General features: G+C 42.1%; 4 protein-coding genes across 7 annotated transcripts; 3 read left to right on the top strand and 1 right to left on the bottom strand.

Moving 5' to 3' along the window:
- The first annotated feature begins 106 nt into the window (after positions 1-106).
- On the top strand, positions 107-3,268 carry LOC103858486 (small RNA 2'-O-methyltransferase). Of its 4 annotated transcripts, XM_033274301.1 has the most exons (5): positions 107-512; positions 606-698; positions 859-1,529; positions 1,611-2,509; positions 2,844-3,268. In XM_033274301.1, the coding sequence occupies exons 1-5, from the start codon at positions 294-296 to the stop codon at positions 2,960-2,962; spliced, it is 2,001 nt and encodes a 666-aa protein (XP_033130192.1). In that variant the 5' UTR covers positions 107-293; the 3' UTR covers positions 2,963-3,268. The 4 variants fall into 4 exon arrangements, with proteins under 4 accessions (XP_033130192.1, XP_033130190.1, XP_033130188.1 ...); XM_033274299.1 differs by having other exon boundaries at positions 859-2,509; XM_033274297.1 differs by having other exon boundaries at positions 107-698.
- Positions 3,269-3,524: 256 nt separating this feature from the next.
- On the top strand, positions 3,525-14,259 carry LOC103858478 (small RNA 2'-O-methyltransferase). Its single transcript, XM_009135847.3, has 10 exons — positions 3,525-3,639; positions 3,940-4,226; positions 4,302-4,391; positions 4,460-4,917; positions 4,991-5,224; positions 5,309-6,240; positions 6,345-6,496; positions 6,575-6,691; positions 13,388-13,507; positions 13,596-14,259. The coding sequence occupies exons 2-10, from the start codon at positions 3,975-3,977 to the stop codon at positions 14,028-14,030; spliced, it is 2,790 nt and encodes a 929-aa protein (XP_009134095.1). The 5' UTR covers positions 3,525-3,639; positions 3,940-3,974; the 3' UTR covers positions 14,031-14,259.
- Positions 14,260-14,368: 109 nt separating this feature from the next.
- On the bottom strand, positions 14,369-16,188 carry LOC103858467 (tubulin beta-9 chain). Its single transcript, XM_009135836.3, has 3 exons — positions 15,694-16,188; positions 15,322-15,591; positions 14,369-15,240 (listed from the first exon to the last, which is right to left on the bottom strand). The coding sequence occupies exons 1-3, from the start codon at positions 16,085-16,087 to the stop codon at positions 14,564-14,566; spliced, it is 1,341 nt and encodes a 446-aa protein (XP_009134084.2). The 5' UTR covers positions 16,088-16,188; the 3' UTR covers positions 14,369-14,563.
- LOC103858457 lies at positions 16,171-19,920 on the top strand. Its single transcript, XM_009135825.3, has one exon. The coding sequence runs from the start codon at positions 18,431-18,433 to the stop codon at positions 19,643-19,645; it is 1,215 nt and encodes a 404-aa protein (XP_009134073.1). The 5' UTR covers positions 16,171-18,430; the 3' UTR covers positions 19,646-19,920.
- The last annotated feature ends 547 nt before the right edge of the window (positions 19,921-20,467 follow it).

Below are 20,467 nucleotides of genomic sequence, written 5' to 3'. Positions count from 1 at the left end.
ATTAAACCATTAGATTCGTTGCTGTTCATAACACTTCGTTTCTCGTAACGTTTCTTCAATTTATTTTGGACTCTACTGAAATAAAAATCGTTGCTTTATCTCATTTTCTTCTGTTTCATCTCCCTTTTGTTGTTGTGGAACGAAGACTCAACGAGACTCAGAAAATAAGCCATCTTTTTTCTTACTGTATATCTCTAAGAAAACCTCTTATTCGTGGCAATCACAAAAGTTACCATCTTTCTAATAGGTTCTTTGTTTGTCTCAGTTTGTAAAGAATCTACAGTGAGTTTGTAATGGCGGGTGGGGAGGAGAAGACTCTTACTCCAAAGGAGATTATACATCACAAGTTTGGTGTTAAAGCAAGTTACATGATTGAGGAAGTTCGTGTTTCTTCTCAGAGTACTTGTCTCTATCGATGCCACTTGCAGCTACCAGACTTTTCTGTTGTATCAAATGTCTTTAAGAGCAAGCAGGATTCTGAACAATCCGCTGCTGAATTGGCTCTGGAGAAGGTATGCCTTTGGTTTCATCTCTCATCTGTATTTGTATCTTTGTTTTCTAAAAACTCATTTGTGTTAAAGAAGACAATACTGTTAATGTTGCAGCTAGGCATTCACCCTCAGGATGATCATCATATTACTGTGGAGGAAGGTTGGGAGGATATTGTTGAACGCATCAAGTATATATTTTCTGACGAGGTTAGTAGCTCAAAAGTAGTTTCAAGGTTTCCATATACTTTTTATATACTAAGTTTCAACAGCAATTTTGAAATACATTATCTTAGTATGATTAACTAACTTAAGGTTAACCTATAAGGCTATTGGCACTATTAATGTCTTAAGTTGTTTGCCATTGCAGTTTCTTTCATCTGATCACCCTCTTGGAAGTCACCTTAGAGCAACATTACAAAGGACAGGTGAACATCGTGGATCAGTTCCTGTTTCTGTCATTACTACGTTTGACTCAAAGATCAACAGCCTTTGTAAAGTGATCAATCCTTCCATGGACTCTGATCCTACTGTGGCCATGTCCTATATCATGAAGGCTGCTCTAAAGTTATCAGATTACATTGTGGTATCTCCACACGCGGCTTCACTCAGAAGGAAGAGTCCATACCCTCCAGCAATCATAGAAGGACTTGCTACTCATGTAGAAAGCATAAAAGTTGAGGCTGTACATATAAAATGTACCAAATGCGATGAAGAGGTTGTTGCGCCAGTCGTTCTTGATATCTCATCAGATCGGTATTACTTGGATACTATTGCTGAAAAGCTTGGTTTGAAGGATGCCAGCCAAGTGATGATATCCAGGGCGATTAGCAAAACTTTCTCTGGCTATGAGTGTAGAGTATACTCTGCCATTCCTAAGCTGACGTCTTCCAATGATTTAAAAAAGTCTCGGAATGCAAAAGCAAGTTTTGTTTGTTGTGGTCAAGATATTCATGGTGATGCAATCTTGGCATCTGTTGGTTACACAGGGAGGTCCCATGATCTTGAACATGAGGATGTAACCTTAAAGTCATTTTACAGGTCCCTTTACCAACTTTTTTCTTTTCAACATGTTTGTTTTTTTTTAGTTCGTGTATCTTATCATGTTTTTCGCTTGTGCAGGATATGTTGCGGTATGTCACCCAATGGAATCTACAAAATCTCCAGAAAAGCGTTGATTGCTGCACAGCTGCCTTTATTATTCACCAGAGAGTCTAATTGGCGAGGTCCATTCCCCAGGGAGATTCTCTGCATGTTCTGTAACCAACAACAACTAGCAGAACCGGTGTTTACTACATCTACAGCTCCTGCTAAGTCGATGTCTGACTTGTTAAGTTCCTTCAACAAGATAAAAGATGATTCTGACAATCAGTATTCGAGTAGAGGTAATTGGGGGATGCCAGGATCAGGGAAGGGGTATAGATGTGAAGTGAAGATTTTCTCAAAGTCACAGGGTTTGGTTTTAGATTGTTCGTTGAAGAAGTTATATGAGGAGGAAAATGATGCTGTTCAAAATGCTGCATTGAAAGCCCTCTCATGGTTTAGTATGTTTTTCGGCGACATGGATGTAGAATCCCTGGAACCATGCTATACAGATGACGACCTGAATATTCAGTTTAATCAGAGGAATCGTTTTAAAGAGACCTTACCAAGCAGTAGAGTGTATCAACTCCCCGAGATTATCAGAAACGGAGAATCAAGGTGGTACATGGGTATGATGCCATGGGAAAAGAAGCGTGTTCAAAATATAGCAAACGGTTCCTTGGTCAGCATATGCTATTCTGTGTACTTGAAAAAGGATGCTGAGTATTCAAAGAAAGGTAAATCTTTGAAAGAACTCATTGAAAGCAATGAAGAGATAGAGTTTGAGGTAGGGCATGGGTCTATGAATCCACATCTTGAATCAGTTGTTACTCAGATGTCTGTGGGTCAGCATGTTCGTTTCTCTACTGGATTGCCTGCTGAAGCCTTGGTTTTGGCCGCTGGCAATGATACTGCGAAAGCTGTCTCACTCTTGTCAGGTAATGCTTCAACATTGTCTTGTAGGAAAAGAAAAACTTTATCGAACGTTGACATTTGTGCCTTCATTAGTGAACTTAGGACTAGAAAATTCATGTTCTAGTATAAGTCCTCGCTTTTAGTTTAAGAATCTCACCTTTAAGTTATGTAAGAATCTTACCTTTAAGTCTTCTGTTAACTAACTCTATTGCATCAATCTTTAAAAAAATAAAAATCTTTTGTTTTGGTTTTTCTCAAAAGGTTATGTGCTTTTCCAAAGTCTCGCTACTGTAAACAGTGCATGAACTATAAATTAATACATATATATGTGACTGTGTAATTGCTTTGATTATCCAGGTTTGGAGTACAGTGTAATTTTGTTGGGAGTGAAGGGTCCAACAGAAGAACAAATGGAGAAGGCTAACATTGTTGAAAAGGTTGCAGAAGGCTTCTTCTTGCAGTCTCTTAAAGACTAGTCTTTGATAGAAAGAGTATCAACCAGAGTAGGCTTTAAAAGAGTATCAACCAGAGTGGGCTTTTGAGTTCATCAATAAACTCTCCCTGGTCTTTGATCTTCTAAAAGGTCCCCAAGTCTTGCCCTTTGTCTTTCGAGTCCCATTGATTTCCAAAGCACAAGAGATGTGAAGTACTTTAACTTATGAAGTTCGGATTGGTTTTTTCTCCTAGAAGTTTTCTCTTACAAAAAGATGAGGTCTCTAAGCATATGAACATGACCTGCAAACTTATGTCCAAATTCTCTTTCGATATTTAAAGGTTTAGTAGCCAGTGGAATTTTTTTAAGTTATTAAAAAATCAAACTAAAACCATTGAACTACCTAAATGTATATTGTTTATGTTTAGAGATGGAGTGACCATAGACTTCAATAGTTTATGAATTTTGTTCAACATGAACAATGAAGATAGTGGTGGATTGGGAATAATATTAAAATTTTGGAAAAATTAATACAAGAAAAGAATAAAGGAACAAAAGAAAAAGAGAAGACTTTTTACACGATTCCACAACATGTAAATGACCAAAACACCCTCTTTCCTCCCTCTAAAAAACCCCACACTCTTCCTCTCTCTCTCGCTGTTGTGTCCTCTCCTCAGCGTAATTCTCTCTCTACATGCCATTCCGCTAAACTCTTAAAAGGTATGTAGTTGGTTTCTAGGTTCATTATGTGTGTGTTTGTTGTTAAAGTTCTGGCCTTTTTCTTGAAATTCATTTTCATTGATTCATCGTTTACGATTCGTTTGTCTTAAACGATACTCAAAAAACCCTGAAACGAAAAAAAAATCGTTGCTTTACTCAGTTCCTGTGTGTTCGTCTCTCTGTTAATGTTATCTGTGGCTCTGATTCTAATTGTCAAGCTTAAAAATCAGATTTTGCACAAAAAGTTACAATCTTTCCTGATCTTTGACACTATTTGCACTGACCCTTTGTTCGTCTCAGTGTATTGAAAGAAGCTACATTTGCGTTTTTTTGTGATGGCGGGTGGAGGGAAACACACACTTACTCCAAAAGCTATCATTCATCAGAAGTTTGGTGCTAATGCAATCTATACAGTTGAGGAAGTTCATGACTCTTCTCATAGTGCTTGTCCAGGTTTAGCAATACCTCAAAAAGGACCATCTCTCTTTAGATGCCACTTGCAGCTACCAGAGTTCTCTGTTGTATCAAATGTATGTAAGAAGAAGAAAGATTCAGAACAGTCTGCTGCTGAACTAGCTCTCGACAAGGTATGGTTTGATCTTCTTATATATATTATCTTCCTTACTCTTATGTTAACGAAGATAGTACTACTCATGTTGCAGCTAGGGATTCGTCCTCAGAATGATGATCTTACTGTTGATGAAGCTTGGGATGACCTCGTTGGACGCATTAAGTATATATTCTCTGATGAGGTTAGTAAAGATCATATGAAATTATAAACTTATGAAGTGTTAGTGCCATTAATGTGTTGGGGTTGCAGTTTCTTTCAGCTGAACATCCTCTGGGAGCTCACCTTAGAGCGGCATTGCGAAGGAAGGGTGATTGTTCCGGCTCGGTTCCTGTTTCTGTAATTGCTACGTTTGATGCAAAGATCAACAGCCGTTGTAAAATCATCAATCCTTCTGTGGAATCAGATCCTTTGTTGGTCATTTCCTCTGTCATGGAGGCTGCTGCAAAGTTGCCGGATTTCATTGTTGCGTCTCCTAATGAAGCTTCACTCCGAAGGAAAAATCCATACCCTCCAGCAGTTGTAGAAGCATTAGCTACTCAAGTATCTGTCTCCGTAGATAGCAGAAAAGTCAATGCTGCGTATATACCATGTAAGGGTGAGGAGATTGTTGAGTTGGATTCTGTCGATGTTTCCTCAGGCCGGTATTACTTGGATAGTATTGCTGAAAGGCTCTGCTTGAAGAATGGCAACCAAGTGATGATATCCAGGTGATTATATTTAGTTTTTCTATTAATAAGTTAAAGCTTTCTCGGTGTTAATAATCTTTGGTTTTATTAACAGGACTCTTGGCAAAGCTTCATGTGGCTCTGAGTGTAGATTGTACTCTCCTATTCCTAAATGTAAGTCCTCTGAAGTCACTGGAAGCTCAAGTGAAGAATCATCTCGTCGTAATGCAAGAGCAAGTTACATTTGTGGTCAAGATGTTCACGGGGATGCAGTCTTGGCATCTGTTGGTTACCGATGGAAGTCGGAAGATCTTGACTATGATGATGTAACTGTAAAGTCATTTTACAGGTCTCTTTCCTCCTTGCCAACTCTTGCTCACATCTTCTTCTAACATAAGGATTCTTAAGTAATGCATTTTTGGGGCTTGTGCAGGATATGTTGCGGTATGTCACCCAATGGCATCTACAAAATCTCCAGACAAGCAGTACTTGCTGCTCAGTTGCCTGCTTCATTCACTACAAAGTCCAACTGGAGAGGTCCGTTCCCCAGGGAGATTCTCTCCATGTTCTGCCACCAGCACAGGCTAGCAGACCCCGTCTTTGCTATATCTACAGCTCCTGTGAAATCGTTGGCTGATGTATACAGATCTCACAAGAAGTTGAAGGTCTCTGGAGGATCTGATGATGCAGACGATGAGAATTTAAGTAAGGAAAAAGAGGATGCACCAGGATTAGGGAATGGTTTCAGATGTGAAGTGAAAGTTCTCACAAAGTCCCAGGATTTGGTTTTGGAGTGTTCACCGAGGAAATTCTATGAGAAGGAGAATGATGCCGTTCAAAATGCTTCGTTGAAAGCTCTCTTATGGTTTAGTAAGTTTTTCGATGATATGGATGTTGGATCAGATACAGATGATGAAGAGGATATCAAATCTCCAAGTACTAATGTTTTTACAATCCCACCAAACCTTGGAAGAGACTGCTCCGGGACCACGAACGTGCCATCGGTAGAAGAGAAGCGTGTTCCCTCTATAACAAACGGTTCTGTGGTTAGCATCTGCTATTCTTTGTCTTTAGAAGTGGATCCTGAGTTTTCGACTGATGGAGAAGTCAGCGAAGGCAACGAAGAAGATATGGAGTCCGAGGAGGAGGATGAATATTATGAGCCATCAATAGATCTCATTGAAAGCCATGAAGAGATAGAGTTTGAGATTGGGACTAAAGCCATGAACCCACTTATTGAAACAGCTGTTACTCAGATGACTGTTGGTGAATTTGCTTCTTTCAATACTACACTCTTTGCTGCTGCTGAAGCTTTGATTCTTGCTGTTGCCAGTGATACTACGAGAATCCGCGACCTCCTATCAAGTAATGCTTCTAATGCTTACCTTTGTTGCAGTTATCAGATTATGTAGAATGTTTTTTCTAGTTGAAACAAATAGAGATGAAACGTTCCTTTGTGTTTTATGCAGAACGTCCACAACTGGTTTACAGTATAATTCTGTTGGGAGTGAAGGGGCCTAGTGAAGAGCGAATGGAGGCTGCTTTTTTCAAACCGCCGCTTTCAAAACAGCGTGTGGAATATGCAGTGAAACATATAAAAGATTCATCCGCTTCTACTTTGGTATGCTCTCTTGGTTGTTCAGGATAGTTTAAGTCTCTATTTGTTAAAGTCTGTGACACCTCTATTCTTGTGATGCAGGCTGACTTTGGATGCGGTTCCGGTAGTTTATTAGACTCTTTACTTGACTATCCAACAACACTTCAAACCATTATCGGCGTTGACATCTCACCGAAAGGTCTTGCCCGTGCTGCTAAGGTATGCAAAATCATACACCACCGGTTTTTATTCCACTCTTTGACTAAACTTGATGAGACTAATGCGTTTGCACTCTTTAGTCATGAATTGTGTGTAATAGAGTAGAGATGGTTAATAAAAAATGATGACAAAAAAGGTAGAGAGAGGTGAGAGAGAAATGCTCCCAGACACACTACCCGAGTGCAATCTTTACCCACCGGCCTTTTGAGCGCTTTCATGTCCTGTATCCTGACTTTTACCTTTCTTGGGGTAAAAGGCTATTAACTTTCTGTCTGTTTTTTGAAATTCTTACCCTTTTGAGATTATCCATCGGTCCGTTCGTCGAACCTTTTTCTAATTCCCGGGGTCAACCCCCGACGTTGGTCGGAGGGTCCATCAGCGCCGCCTGCGCTCTTCACCGGTGAACAGGGTTCTTCCGGCGACGGCAAACCTGGATTCTCCTTCAACAAAATCTGAGCATGAAAGGTATCTCACGTGTTTCAGAAAGTGCAAGCCGAGACAGTTGATTACTGGGGTTTCCTGGTAACTTCTGTGATTTCAAGACTATTTGACTCCAGGGGGATCCCTAGAGCAGTAGAAAAGATTACTCTAAGAGAAAACAACTTCAAAGACACAGCACCTGAGGTGTCTAGGAATATCCTCAGTTATGGCCCACCGTAGAATCTCTTCAGCTGAGAAAGGGAAAGGGCTGGAACTCGCCTCTCAACAACCTCCCCGCGCCGCGAGGGTCAAGGCACCACTGCCTGACAACGCGGAACTGCTCAGGAAGCACTCACTGACCCTTATTGGGCGGGTTACAAACAAATCAACTCAAAAAGTTTGGTCTTTGATTCCCTTCTTCACTAAACACTGGAAAACTGAATTTAAACCAGTGGGGTCAGATCTTGGTAATGGTATGTTCCAGTTTCAATTCGAACTCGAATCGGATCTCCTGTCGGTACTGGAACAGCGCCCATATCACTATGCACGATGGATGATCATTTTGCAACGATGGGAGCCAACTGTATCCCCCTCGTTTCCCTCTTTGATTCCTTTTTGGATCAAAGTCCAGGGCCTTCCGGTGCACCTTTGGACAGAGGAAACAATCAAGTGTATAGGGCAAGATATTGGCCTATATGAAAAAGCGGAGATCACCGCACTCAGTGCAAGAATGAGAGTACATATTAATGGTTTACTCCCCTTAATTACTCACTCGGTGGTGGAATTTCCCAATGGGGATGAAGTGCCCACTAACCTGGTCTACGAGAGACTGGATAAGCATTGTTCTAAATGCCTACGGCTAGACCATGATATCAAGGAATGCTTGGTGGCTCGCGCAGAAGCAAAGGCCCTAAAGGCAGTCCATGAGGAAGCTCGAGAGCGGACTGATCTGCGCTCAAATCAAGGGTCAGGCCCTATCAGAGGAATCTCTGCGGCTCCAGTGCATGATAACAGAACTCAAAACGAGAAGGACTGTACAAACAATGATACTTTTAGATTCTCAGCAGCCTATAGAGGTACTGGAAATGAGCGGAGACAGGAGGTGGCTGCTAGAAACCAACTACCAATCAGAGGATATAAATCTCAGAGCCTCTCCTGGCACGAAAGAAGCTCGCAGCGCCGATCTCAGCAGACGAGAGAGAGGACGAGAGTCGAGAGGGAAAGGTCTCGCGATGCAAGAGATCAGTACCAACAAAGGCCACTCCCAGGTCCCCCAGGTAGGAGCTACTACCGAGAAATTCAAAAGCCTGCTGTAGAAGCACGGGACACAGGGTCTAGTGCCTCAAGGAGCACTCATGAAAATGCAAGGAGAGGGACTACTCCACCTGTGGAGCTGGAATCAATACCTCCAAATGTTTTACAAGAAGCACGTGGGGAAGTGCGAGACGTCATGCTACAATACACCAAATGCTCTGACCCAAATGAAAGAGAAGCTAGGGAGGAAAGAGTAAGACAAGCAGAGGTGAGAGGACAGTTTGAAGAAACCGTCCTGCAAGTAGCGCGTGCCTCCTTGTCCACTAGTATGGACAAGAGACCGAGCCCCGGTGTTACCTCAGAACGGCTCCCTGCATCACTAAGATTGGGAGTAGGTGACCCCCACAAGTCTGGCAGGGAGGGTAAGGAAATGGGAGAAGGATCTAATGTACCCAAGGAGAGGATCCCAATATCACAGAGGCTTGGTGAGACTTCGCACTCTCCAAGAAACAATACAAGGATCCCAGCAGTGCTAAGACTAGGCAACGACACAACAGGAAGTACCCCAAGTCTCCATGAGGATAAGGTCCCGGCAAAGAGGAAGCCGGGAAGACCCCCTGGAAGAAGAATACCTGCAAGTCCAGGAACCGGAAAAGGAACACCTGTGAAGAAGAGAAGAGTGCAGTCATCCAAACCACTGGGTTGCCGTCGAAAGCTTAACACCGAGGATTCTCGAAGTGGGATTACGGATAAGAAAGGAAGAGGAAAGGGTGTCCCTTCAAGACCTGTGAGCTCTGGAAATAATTCCCACTCGTCTGATAACATACCCTTAAGCAATCTGATCCCGAAGACGGCCAGGAGGAAGGCGGATTTTCGAATCCCGTCTGCTCCAGCTCCTTAGCGATGGCGAGTTGGAACTGTCAGGGTTTGGGAAATCCCCGGACAGTTCGACGTCTCAAAGAGATATCAAGAAAATTTAGGCCAGATATCCTCTTTCTTATTGAGACCAAAAATCCCAACGATTTCGTTCTCCAAAAGTGTGACCATCTTGGATATGAATCACATTACCTTGTTCCCCCGGTAGGGCATGGAGCCGGCGGTCTCGCCCTTTTTTGGAATCAAAAAGTGAACCTCTCTGTTTTGTACTCTAATGCGAATGTACTGGAAACAAAGATTGAATTTCAAGGAAAAATTTTCTTTGCAAGCTTCGTGTACGGGAATACAGACAGGGTACAGCGTAATGGTCTTTGGAACCAACTCCTAATGTCTGCGGAAGAAAGAGATGCTCCCTGGTTCTTAACAGGGGATCTTAATGATCTGCTCAACAGCGATGAAAAAGTTGGAGGACCGGACAGACCAGAAGGATCATTCTCGGACCTGAGAACCTTCTTCTCAGAAGGAGACCTATATGATTTACACCACTCAGGTGATCCTCTGTCATGGAGAGGGAAGCGAGGTACACACCTAGTGAGATGTCGGCTAGATAGGGCTGCTGCAAATAGCGCCTGGGCAGAAAATTATCCAACTGCGCGTTGTCAATACCTTGAGTATGAAGGGTCGGATCACAAGCCGCTACTAACGTTCCTTGACCCTTCCACGCTGAAAAGAAGAAGGCTATTTAAGTATGATAGGCGTCTCAATACGAACGAAGAAGCTGGACAAGTCATCAAAGAATCTTGGGCACAGGCCTCAGGAGATGGGATTATGAATAAACTTACGGCCACAAGACGTGCAATTGCAGAGTGGAATAGGCGCCAACATCTCAACAGCAAGACCCTCATCGAGCAGAAAAAACAGGAGCTGGAGGCCGCTTTGACTAGCCCCCTGAATGATTCTAGTCTAATCAATGACATCAATGCCAAGCTAAATGAAGCATACTTGGCTGAAGAAGCCTTCTGGAAGCAACGAAGCCGCCTGCTCTGGCTACAGCTGGGAGACCGAAACTCGGGGTTTTTTCATGCAACTACAAAGAACAGGCGGCGTGCTAACGCCTTCACGGTGTTAGAGGATGGTCAAGGAAACATAGTCTATAAGGAGGCTGATATAGCAAAGATGATTGTGTCTTACTTTGATCAGCTCTTTACCTCTACCCCGAGTGACAGCTCAGAAACCGTTAGGGAAGCTATCAAACCGATCATCACACAGGAGGATAACGAAGCCCTGATAGCAATACCAACAGCATTAGAGGTGAAGGAGGCAATGCTAGCGATCAATGGAGAAAAAGCACCCGGCCCGGACGGTTTCTCTTCGAGCTTCTACCATACACATTGGGCTGAAGTAGGACCGGATCTCGTGGAGGAAATCCAATGTGCTTTCAGAGCAGGTACCCTCCCAAGCGACATCAACAGCACTCACGTCTGCCTGATTCCGAAGATCAAGAGCCCTCAGCGTGTCTCAGATTACAGACCAATTGCCTTGTGCAATGTCTATTATAAAGTCTACTCCAAGATCCTCCAGCGGCGTCTGCAACCATTAATGGAGAAACTAATTTCGGAGAATCAATCGGCATTTGTCCCCGGGAGGGCAATAGGGGATAATGTGCTTATCACTCATGAGGTTTTGCATACTCTAAAGACGTCAAAAGCGGAGAAAAGGGTGGCAATGGCAGTGAAGACGGACATGAGCAAGGCCTATGACCGGCTTGAATGGAACTTCATCTCTTCGGTGCTTGAGAGGCTCGGATTTCACCATCTCTGGATTGGTTTGATCATGCAGTGTATCTCATCAGTTACATACTCCTTCCTCATCAACGGTTCGCCTAGAGGCAAGGTTACACCGAGCCGAGGGATTCGCCAAGGCGATCCCCTCTCACCCTACATATTTATTTTGTGTAGTGAAGTGCTCTCGGGTCTTTGTAACAAAGCTCAAGAAAATGGTCTCATCCAAGGAATCCAGGTTTCCAGGGGGAGTCCCCGGCTTAATCATCTTCTGTTCGCGGATGATACGATGTTCTTCCTCAGCGCAAGCAAGGACTCAACGGCTGCTCTTAGCTCGATACTGTCTAAGTACCAGGAGGCTTCAGGGCAGGTTATAAACAGAGACAAATCCTCCATTACCTTTTCTCGGAAAGCGCCACAAGACCGGAAGAAAAGGGTCCATAACGAGCTACAAATTCACAAGGAGGGCGGAGTTGGTAAATACTTAGGATTGCCGGAACATTTTGGGAGACGAAAGAGAGATCTTTTCTCTTCGATGGTAGACCGGATTAAACAGAAAGCTAGTGGCTGGAAAAATCGACACCTCTCCGCTGCTGGGAAGCTTGTGATGCTACAGAGTGTACTCACCCCTATCCCATCTCATGCTATGTCTTGTTTTAAGCTACCGGTATCCCTTTGTAAGCGGATCCAATCTGCTTTGACACGTTTCTGGTGGGATGGTGGAGATGGTAAAAAGAAAATGGCATGGATTTCATGGGAGAAGATGACTTTGCCAAAAGGGTATGGGGGTTTAGGAGTGAGGGATATTCAGGCTTTCAATGAAGCGTTCTTGGCAAAAATCAGTGTACGCCTCCTGGATAACCCTGATGGGTTACTCGGTCGGACTCTCCTCCCTAAATACTGCCCAGACGGTAATCTGTTGAAATGCACCACCCCGAATGGGGCTTCTCATGGGTGGCAGAGTATCCTGGCAGGTCGTGATCTCCTCATCAAAAAGCTCGGATGGGTGTTAGGGGATGGAGCTGGCGTAGAGATTTGGGATGATCCTTGGTTAAGCCTCGAGGAACCATCTAGGCCTATGGGTCCTGCTACAAGAGAAACTGCTCACCTTGCAGTAAAGGATCTTCGATACCCAGACTCGGGAGAGTGGAACAGAGACGTCATCCAGGCCATCCTGCCATTTGAAGAAGAGCGGATCATGAAGTTGCAACCAAGTTTTAAAGGGGCTATGGACGCCTTAAAATGGCTAGGTACAACAGATGGCAGATATTCGGTTAAATCAGGATACCATGCGGCTATGGAGGAAGCTGTGGACGAAATACTCGAGGATGAAGCGGCGGTAGAATTTGAATGGAAAAAATCAGTGTGGAATCTGAAACTGGCACCAAAAGTCAAGATGTTTACATGGAAGAGCCTGAAAGGGATCCTCCCGGTGGGAGAAAGACTGCTTGAACGCCATATTATTGTAGATCCGCGATGTAAGCGGTGTGGAGCCTCGGAATCTATCAATCATCTTCTGTTTCATTGCCCCTATGCTCGAGAGGTATGGTCTCGTGCACCACTTGTAGGGAGCTTTGATGTTAGCGGATTGACAGATTTGAGAGCCGAGTGGTCGGAAAGGCACGCGGTCAAGTGCCTACCTCCAACAGCAATCATCTCTACCCCGCTTGTTCCTTGGTTACTTTGGTTTCTGTGGAAGGCGCGCAACAAGTACGTGTTTGATAACTTCGCTGGGAATCCGGCCGATACAGTTTCGCAGGCCATTGTGGCAGCAAGAGAATGGGAGATGGCGCAAGAGAAGGTGGAGAAGAAACTCCCTCTACTTAAACCTCAGATGCCTACCAAGGAAGTGGCTACAGTGGCCCAATCGGACGCTGCTTGGTCAGAACTTTCTAACAACGCAGGCCTGAGCTGGATAGTAACAACATCGGAACAGTGCATCGTGGGAAACAGAGGTGTGAGGTTCATCTCTTCACCACTAATTGCAGAGGGCCTTGCGTTACGAGATGCGGTTGCTAGGTGTTATAGCCAGGAAGTGAAGGAAGTGCGATTTGAATCTGACTCTGCTCAGCTCGTCAAGGCCATTAACAGGAAGGAACCACCACTGGAGCTCTATGGGATTGTGCAAGACATTCTGGCTATGTCGGTCTCTTTTGATTATGTTGCTTTTGCTTGGATTTCTCGGTTGAGAAATATAAATGCTGATGCCGCAGCAAAGAACACTCTGTTTTTGTTGGAACAAATTGTGGTTGTGGATGAGTTAATTCCCCCACCAAATTAGTTAATGAATGAAAGTAGTTTGTGATCAAAAAAAAAAAAGAGTAGAGATGGTTTATTGACTTCTGTTTATATGTTTCTATTTTAGATGCTACATGTAAAATTAAATAAGGAAGCTTGCAACGTCAACACTGCGACGCTTTATGATGGTTCCATCCTCGAGTTCGACTCCAGGCTGTATGACATTGACATTGGCACTTGCTTAGAGGTCCTCTCCTATTATGTTTTTTGTGCATGTTCACCAAAAAGCAACCTGTCTGGTTTTGCGTTATAAATTATCTGTTCCAAACATGTAGGTCATTGAACACATGGAAGAAGATCAAGCCTGTGAGTTTGGAGAGAAAGTTCTAAGCTTGTTCCGCCCGAAGCTCCTGATTGTCTCAACACCAAACTTCGAGTACAACACAATTCTCCAGCGGACTACTACACCAGAAACACAGGAAGAAAACAAATCTGAGTCGCAGCTTCCAAAGTTCAGGAACCATGACCACAAATTCGAGTGGACAAGGGAACAGTTTAACCACTGGGCTACTAAACTCGCGGAACGTCATAACTACAGCCTCGAGTTCAGCGGTGTTGGTGGGTCTGGTGAAGTAGAACCAGGGTTTGCTTCTCAGATAGCTGTGTTTAAACGGGAAGCTTTGGTTGTTGAGAAAGTTGCAGAAGGGTCGATGCAGCCTTATAAAGTCATATGGGAATGGAAGAAAGGCAATGAAGAAAAGAAAGAGTGATGGGTTCTTTTTGATTAGTAGAAGATTTTGCAAGCGATGTGATGATGTGTTCATCTATATATAAAAACTCAAAGCTTGTTTTAGTTCTTTTGCCTTAGCTTTCGGAGATTAACCCATGGTATGTTGTTTACTGTCTCTAGTCTAGTCTACTGACAATGATGGGAATTACCTTTTTGCCCCAGCAAGTATGTTTATTTATATAAAAGTCCCCGGACTTGTTATCATTGTCCTCGCTCGCTTCTCCGAGGAACACGAGTTTTAGGCTTTAGAGGCAGAGGCTTGACAATGAAATGTTTTCATAGACAAACAAAGAATAGGTATAAGGGATTACACTCTATAACAATTTTTTTTTTTGTTTTTTTGAACTACTCTAGAACAAATCTTAGTTTTTCATTTTTTTTAGAATAGATTCAATAACAAAACACACAAAGCACAAAAGACAGAAAATTCAAACATAAAACAAAGATAAAAGACTTTTGCTTGGGTGAAGCCTTACAAAAGTAGTACTAGTAGTAGTAATCAATCATGTCTTCTTAAGCTTCTTCCTCATACTCTTCTTCGTCCTCCTCATACTCTTCTTCACCGACCGTAGCATCCTGATATTGCTGATACTCTGCCACAAGATCGTTCATGTTACTCTCAGCTTCCGTGAACTCCATCTCATCCATTCCTTCTCCTGTGTACCAATGAAGGAAAGCCTTTCTCCTGAACATAGCAGTGAACTGCTCACTCACACGCCTGAACATTTCCTGTATCGAAGTCGAGTTCCCTATGAAAGTCGACGCCATTTTCAAACCCGTGGGAGCTATATCGCAGACGCTTGACTTCACGTTGTTCGGAATCCACTCAACAAAGTAGGATGAGTTCTTGTTCTGGACGTTCATCATCTGTTCATCAACCTCTTTGGTACTCATCTTCCCACGGAAGACGGCAGAAGCTGTCAAGTAACGGCCGTGACGAGGATCAGCAGCGCACATCATGTTTTTGGCGTCCCACATCTGCTGGGTTAGCTCAGGGACGCTTAAGGCACTGTATTGTTGAGACCCTCTTGACGTCAACGGCGCAAAACCCACCATGAAGAAGTGGAGCCTTGGGAAAGGGATGAGATTCACAGCGAGCTTTCTAAGGTCGGAGTTTAGTTGACCAGGGAAACGGAGACAGCACGTGACACCACTCATGGTAGCTGAGATGAGGTGGTTGAGATCACCAACTAAACAACACCACACAAGAACAATGTCAAGAGTACAATCACATGAATTATTCGAAAACAAGATGTGAATAACAAACTCACAAGTAGGATTAGAGAGCTTCAAGGTGCGGAAACAGATATCGTAAAGAGCCTCGTTATCCAAAACCATACATTCATCAGCATTCTCAACAAGCTGGTGAACAGAGAGTGTAGCATTGTACGGCTCAACAACAGTGTCAGAGACCTTAGGAGAAGGGAAAACCGAAAAGGTCATCATCATACGGTCAGGATACTCTTCCCTTATCTTAGAGATAAGAAGCGTTCCCATCCCAGAGCCAGTTCCTCCTCCCAAAGAATGACACACTTGAAAACCTATTCCACAAATCAAACAACGCCACGTCACGAATCCAAATCAAGAACATCAAAACGCAAACGAGATTCCTTCAACTTAAAACGCGAATCTCTCTCTCTCACCTTGAAGACAATCGCAATTCTCAGCTTCCTTCCTCACAACATCAAGCACCGAATCAATCAACTCAGCTCCCTCAGTATAATGCCCCTTCGCCCAGTTATTCCCGGCGCCGGACTGCCCGAACACGAAGTTATCGGGCCGGAAAATCTGACCGAACGGCCCGGATCTGAGGGAATCCATCGTCCCGGGCTCCAGATCCATGAGGACGGCGCGTGGGACGTACTTTCCCCCGCTTGCCTCGTTGTAGTAGACGTTGATCCTCTCGAGCTGGAGATCCGTTTCGCCGCAGTACTGACCGGTGGGGTCGATGGCGTGCTCGCCGCAGATGACTTCCCAGAACTTGGCACCGATCTGGTTTCCGCACTGGCCTCCTTGGATGTGAAGGATCTCTCTCATTTTCTCAGCTGATTTTTTTTCTCGAGAAAATGTGGGAAAATTTTGGCGACTCGCTTCTTCTCTGCTGTTTAGGTTTTTGAATTATTGAGGGGTGTAAATAGAAAGGATTCTTTTGAATAGGTAGTAATCTGCTATATATATAGTTTACGTCCCTTTGGTTAAAAATGTTTTACTAATTTACAGTATGATCCTTTAACTTCTTTTTATCTTTAGATAATTCCCCAATGGTTTCTATCTTTCTTTTCGATTTGGTTTCTTTATGTGCTGTACGACAGCGAGTCAAAACAAAAATATCTTTCGGTAGATATTTTGTTATTTAATATAAAAAAATTAAAAAGACTCGTGAAAAGCTATAAAGGCAAATAGTTTTCTAAGTTTTTTTAAAAAAAAATTGCACATGGTATCCTAGGTCGTTGAGTTATGATTTTTTTTTTATTGTTATTTTTCTGGATATTGAGATTAAAGACTAGAAGATTAGATTTAGCGTGATTAGGTGGATTTTCCTTGTTTCGAACTAATTAATCAGTACGCCATTTTTAGGAAAGTACTTATTAAGCAAATCCACCCATAATAATCTACTTTAGCTGATTATAGAAGTTCGACATAAATGGATTACAGGCCAATGCTAAAAGTTGCCAACCCATAAAAATGCTTAATATAGATTATATAAATTATCGTTAGACAAATATATAACCGTAAGAATCTTAAAATAACTACAGTACAACCGATTAACCATGCCAATGTCCAAAAAATATAATTGCGGATGAATATTTTGGTTTTCAGTTTAGTAATAGTTTGAGGCATTTACATACTATGCGGATTACAAAAATATAATTGAACAGAAACTAAAATCTATTTCGAAATGAATTGTAGTTTGGATTCGGGAACCACAAACAAAAATTCAACAAAAAACTATACTATGATACTGGAAATACTGAAGCATTTCAAACTTCACTCTATATTTTACTTAAAAATTGAAAAAATAGAGAAAAAATAAAGTAATAAACAAAAAATAAAATGATTACTTCATTTATAGAGTAATGTTTTTATTTTTTGTTCATCACTTCATTTCTCATTCTATATTTTTTATATTTTGGAATAAAATATATAGTAGGATTGGAGATGAGACCATTTAACGATAATCAAAATTATAAAAATACTGTTTATTTGTATCTTTTGGTACTAATAAGTATATAAAAAAACCTCTAGCAAATTAGTTTTGAAAATTTGGAATTCTAATAAATGATTCCACTTGCTTGTGCTTTAGACCAGACATGAAGCTAATGAAGCAGCATTAAATATTATACACATATATATATATGGAAATTAGTTTTATAAACTTTTTAAATTCATTTAAGGTGGATATAGGCTTCAAATGTTATGAACCGCTCCGTCCCGCAGTTAACAGTAACAAAAATCTCTACATATATCATATATCTATACGTTTTTATAATTGTTAAAACCGTATTGCAGTTAAACCGTTTGTCCCGTACCGTTCAAACCGCAGTTACCATTCGAAGCCATAAACTCATTAACTATAACTTGAGTTTTAATTTCGTTTTAAAATCAGATTGAAAGCTGAACCACACTAGAGTTTAATATGGTTCGATTGAATTAAATTTTGATATAATAATATGATTCAATATATTTTAATATATAAATATTTAGTAAATATCTTATATAATTAAAATGTGAATAAATATCAAATCTAAAACATCTACACATATTAGTTTTTGTTTATACTTTTTTTTATAATTTTACATGCATTTGTTCATTTTAATAATTTTGATATCGGACCAAAAACTAATTGTTTGATCAATTAATGGTTGAACTAACTTATATCTAATATAACTACGTGACCATGATCCACTCTAGTCTAATCATCAGATCGGTCCGGTTCGAAAAACAGTGGTGAAAGGTTAAATATACGTGATCAATAATTTGATATTTAGTTCTGTTTAAATTTTGGTTTGCTTTGGTTCAGTTCGTCTAGTAGTACTGTGTGGTACACTGACATAAATGAAAAAAAAAAAGTGAACTAAGTAATTGATTATTTAAAAATAAAAGTTATAAATAATCGGTTAAGGCACGCGTCTTTATAGCGGTTTCTCCATCATAGCTCGCTCTCATTTCTCTCTCTCTTTCTCGATTGCCTTCACTTTCTGCGCAAAGAAAAGCGTCCATCTTCTCCCCCCATTTATTGTTCTTCTCTCCCTTTTCTTTCTCCAATGTCTTATTAAATGTGGGTCTCATCTCTTCGACAAACCCTCTTTCTCTGGGTTCTTCGAAGACGTAATTAATAAATCATTTTTCATTTTCATTTTAATTGGCCCTTCTTCAGCCATGCCTTTGCCTTGGAAGAAATCCAAATCGGGTCGGATCTCCAAATTCGTATCGGACCTCCAACAATCTCCCAAACGCGGCGGATCTCTCGTCGTCGAAACTGGCTTCCCCACTTCCCTTATCCATCTCTTCTTCAAGAACCGCGATCGTCTAAAAAAATCTTCTTCTAAACGCAACAACAACAAAGCTCAGATACCAACCGGTCCGAGCCATTCTCATTCGACACGTCAGCGTGTTGCGTCTCTCCCTCCTCCTCCTCCTCAGCTACCAGCGTCGGTGACGGAGGATCAAACGGCGAGTAAGATCGACGAAAGCTTCGTCTGTGACGGTGGCGTAACACCTGAGAACAGAAACGACGAATACGGCGGAAACGGCGGTGACCACGACGGCGGAGGAGGAGGATGTTGTGTATTGATGGTGGTTGCGATTAAGGTCTTCGTGGTGGCTGTGTTCGCCTTGAGCACGAAAAAGCTCGCCGTGGGGATCACTATCTCCGCCTTCGCCCTCCTCTTCCTCGAGTTCGCCGTGCCGCGTGTCCTCACGCTCCTCAATCTCTGCCCCAACGCGCAGGTTCGGCTCGATTCGTTGATCAGAAAACTCATAGGGACGAAGAAGCTAGAACCATCATCTCCACCATCATCATCATCATCGAATGTCTCCTTCGAAATCATCGAAACCTTCCAAGAACCGAGAGATTGCATCGAGGAAACTCCAGTTCCCGAGCCACCAGGAGCGGAGGAGAGAGAGGTGCTGACGATAAGAGACGTGGTGTTCACGAAGGAGAAGAGCAAAAGCGCGAAGCTTAAGTCAAAGATCGTGAAGAAGATCGTGCCGAAGAAGCTGAGGAGTTACAAGAAGAAGAAGAAGCTGAAGAAGATGAAGGAAAAAGAAGAAGCGGAAGGTGTGGAGATTGAGATATTCGAAGAAGAAGGAGAAGGGTCTACGACGGAAGCTTCCAGCTTGTATTCCGAAGATATAACCGAGAGCGAAGTGTCTGAGAGATACGAGATTGGTTCGAATCCGCCATTGTTGGAGAGCTGTGAAGAAGAAGAAGAAGAAGAGGAAGAATCGAAAAGGGATCTAACGAAAGTGATGGTGATGATAGTGGTTGCGCTTGCTGGGTTGTTAGGCGGGAAAGTCTTAGCTATTGTTCTGACAGTATCTTCCTGTCTGTTTCTGAGATTGGTCTGCTCCAAATCTCAAACTATTCTCTGACAAACTCTCAGACCAGTGTCTGAACTCGGAGGGAAAAGGGGCCAGGCTTTGGGAAGTTTTTGCTTTTGTTGTTTGTGTTCCGTGGCACCGGTGGGACCTACGGATCGCCGTTAAGTGACGGTGTTGACGGAAGTGTTGTTGGGTGGTTGGCAGTTCGAAGCTACAATTTGTTTGGCTTATGAAACTGTAAATTTTCTTTAAAAAATGTTATTAACAGAGGATATTGTTATTATTAACTTATTATATGATGGTCAAGGAGTCAAAGTTGTTGTTTACTGTGAAGGAAAAAAAAACGTAATTGATATTTTAAAGAAAAAAATGGTCGTTGTTAATAATGAAAGGGAGAGAGCATTAAGGTTGGTGTCGGCCAAAATAAACAGAGCACCAACAACTTGTGAGATAGAGTTTTGTAAGTTTTGCATTGACGGAGCCACGTGATGACATGACCGATTTACTTAGTCGATATATCCAAGATAATCTTGGATTTTGATAATGGCGTTATGTATGTGATGTGTCTCCTTCACGAGTTCATCGTGCGGCTTTAGTTAGCACTTCTTTTGGTCTTTCACAGTTGCTAAAACCAACTTTTCTGATATTGGATCCAATCATTCTAGAAAGAACACTTTTTTAAAAGGTATTTAGAAACGTTGATGTTTATCTTTAAGTGAGTTTGCGGATAAGATATCACATTTAGTTTACTATACAGGCTTATCTCTATTAGAAAAACATGTTAAAACTTCACGACAGTTCAACTGCTTTGTTAAAGCCAAATATGTTAGGCGATTAACAAGAATGCAACAACATGCAGCTATAGTTACAACA

This window comes from Brassica rapa, chromosome A01 (assembly GCF_000309985.2).
Source record: "Brassica rapa cultivar Chiifu-401-42 chromosome A01, CAAS_Brap_v3.01, whole genome shotgun sequence".
Taxonomy (NCBI): domain Eukaryota; kingdom Viridiplantae; phylum Streptophyta; class Magnoliopsida; order Brassicales; family Brassicaceae; genus Brassica; species Brassica rapa.
Note: the sequence above shows the minus strand (reverse complement) of the source record. Positions and strands in the feature narration are given on the sequence as shown.